General features: G+C 48.9%; 1 protein-coding gene across 1 annotated transcript; it reads right to left on the bottom strand.

Annotated features, from left to right (window-relative positions):
• Positions 1 to 205: 205 nt before the first annotated feature.
• On the bottom strand, positions 206 to 1,171 carry LOC146756470 (olfactory receptor 14C36-like). Its single transcript, XM_085524533.1, has one exon. The coding sequence runs from the start codon at positions 1,169 to 1,171 to the stop codon at positions 206 to 208; it is 966 nt and encodes a 321-aa protein (XP_085380659.1).
• Positions 1,172 to 2,168: the final 997 nt, after the last annotated feature.

Genomic DNA, 2,168 nt, shown 5'->3' with positions numbered 1-2,168 from the left:
ATGTTATGGTTCACAGAGACTGTTTCACTATATACAGCATTTCTGGGCTAAACTACAAAGGTACAAGTTGAACAGGAATTGATTTCAGTAATGACATTGTAGTGAAAAACAATACAATATTTTTTTAAAAAGAATAAGAATAAATTACACATATAAAATGGCAGAAAATAAACAAGAAAAGAGCTTGATTCAGTAAATAGCTGCCTTACAAGCCATGAATTCCAAAAGATGGGCAGTTCACTGCTTTTGAAAGAAATTTTTTCATTACTTTCCTCACTGCATCCTTGACCTCCTTGTTCCTCATGCTGTAGATGAGGGGGTTAAGTGTTGGAGGCACCGCTGAATACAGAAGTGCCAACACCAGGTCCATTGATGGGAAGGAGACAGAGGAAGGCTTCAGGTAGACAAAAAAGGCAGTGCTGACAAATAGGGAGACCACAGCCAGGTGAGGGAAGCACGTGGAGAACGTTTTGTACCGTCCCTGCTCAGAGGGCATCCTCAGCACGGACATGAAGATCTGCATATAAGACACAACAATGAAAAGAAAGCACCCAAAGCCTAAACAGGCACTAAAAATGAGAAGCACAACTTCCCTGATGTAGGAGCCAGGGCAGGAGAGTTTGAGGATCTGGGGGATTTCACAGAAAAACTGGTTCACAACATTGCCTTGGCAGAGAGGCAGTGAAAACGGACGGGCAGTGTGCAGCAGGGAATAGAGAGCTCCATTGCCCCAGGCAGCTGCTGCCATGGTGGCACAAGCTCTGCTGTCCATCAAGGTCCCGTAGTGCAGGGGCTTGCAGATGGCAACGTATCTGTCATAGGACATGATGGTGAGATGGAAATACTCTGCTGAGATAAAGAAGACAAAGAAAAAGATCTGTGCAGCACATCCTGTGTAGGAGATGGCCCTGGTGTCCCAGAGGGCGTTGGCCATGGCCTTGGGGAGAGTGGTGGAGATACAGCCCAGGTCGAGGAAGGCCAGGTTGAGGAGGAAGAAATACATGGGGGTGTGCAGGCGCTGGTCACAAGCAATGGCTGTGCAGATGAGGCCATTGCCCAAGAGGGCAGCGAGGTAGATGCCCAGCAAGATCCAGAAGTGCAGGAGCTGCAGCTGCCGTGTGTTTCCCAACAGCAGGAGGAGGAACTCGCTGATGGAGCTGCTGTTGGGCATCTGCTGTTCTGGGCTTGGAGTCCTGTTCAGGGTGCAGAAGATAATGACAAGTTCAGACGATTCTCAGAGACACTCCTTCTGCTATGCTACAAAATTTTGCATTCCCTCTCAAAAATGATCATTTAACACCATAACTTGAATTTATTTCCATGAACTTCACCATCCCTTAAAGGGAAGAAGATTAGGGAGCTCTTTCTCTCTTCTCATTTCCTAGTCATACCCCAGCCTTCTGGATATTTTCCTCTTTACTCCAGCTACTCTTCTAGACCCCAGGCCCAGCCCCTCTGCACTTCAATTTGTCTTCGAGAAATCTGCCTGTTTGCCAGACAAGTGAACTATTAATGTCTGCAGAAAACAAAGAAACTAAAACTTAAGCTGATTATATCCTTTTAGGTAGATGAAGCTGAAAGCACAACTTGTGTGACTGTTTACTAAACAGCTAACTGATTGGAAAAATATTAGGGAGTCTCCAAGCTGTGTTCAGAGTTGACAGCCCCTTTTATATTTCTGCCTCCAATCTTCCCTTCCCTCTGAAAATGAAATGAAAAATCCCTGCCTTGGCTCTCCTCCTGCAAAGTACCCTTACAGACACTCAGTTCTGCAGTGGAGCTGTGATCCCCCTGCCCCAGGCAGCAGCTGTGGCAGCACAAGCCCTGCCGAGGGGCTCCTTCCCCACACACATCTCCCTACAGCGCCCTGGGCAGCTCCCCGGGCAGGCTGAGTGCTGAGCCTGGCAGGCAGCAGAGTCCCATACCCAGCACACAGCCCCTGGGGCACAGCAGGGACCCTGCTCTGCAGGACAGCCCTGGGCACCCGCCTGCAGCCCCGGCTGCACAGCCTGCAGCTGTGCTGGGAAATGCAGCTCTCAGGGCTGGGCTCTGATGCTGCAGCACAGAAGCCCTCAGCTGGAGCACAAGGCTTTTTCCAGTGTAAAGAAACATGCAGTGCCTGAAGACAGATCTGCTATGGGATGTGTCAGACTTATTTATCCCTGTAT

Source organism: Coturnix japonica, chromosome 27, assembly GCF_054131305.1.
Source record: "Coturnix japonica strain WE chromosome 27, WE-NBRP24, whole genome shotgun sequence".
In the NCBI taxonomy this organism is placed as follows: Eukaryota; Metazoa; Chordata; class Aves; order Galliformes; family Phasianidae; genus Coturnix; species Coturnix japonica.
Note: the sequence above shows the minus strand (reverse complement) of the source record. Positions and strands in the feature narration are given on the sequence as shown.

Coding starts and splice junctions, on each gene's coding strand:
- LOC146756470 (XM_085524533.1), bottom strand. CDS start 1,171: ATGCCCAACAGCAGCTCCATCAGCGAGTTCCTCCTCCTGCTGTTGGGA.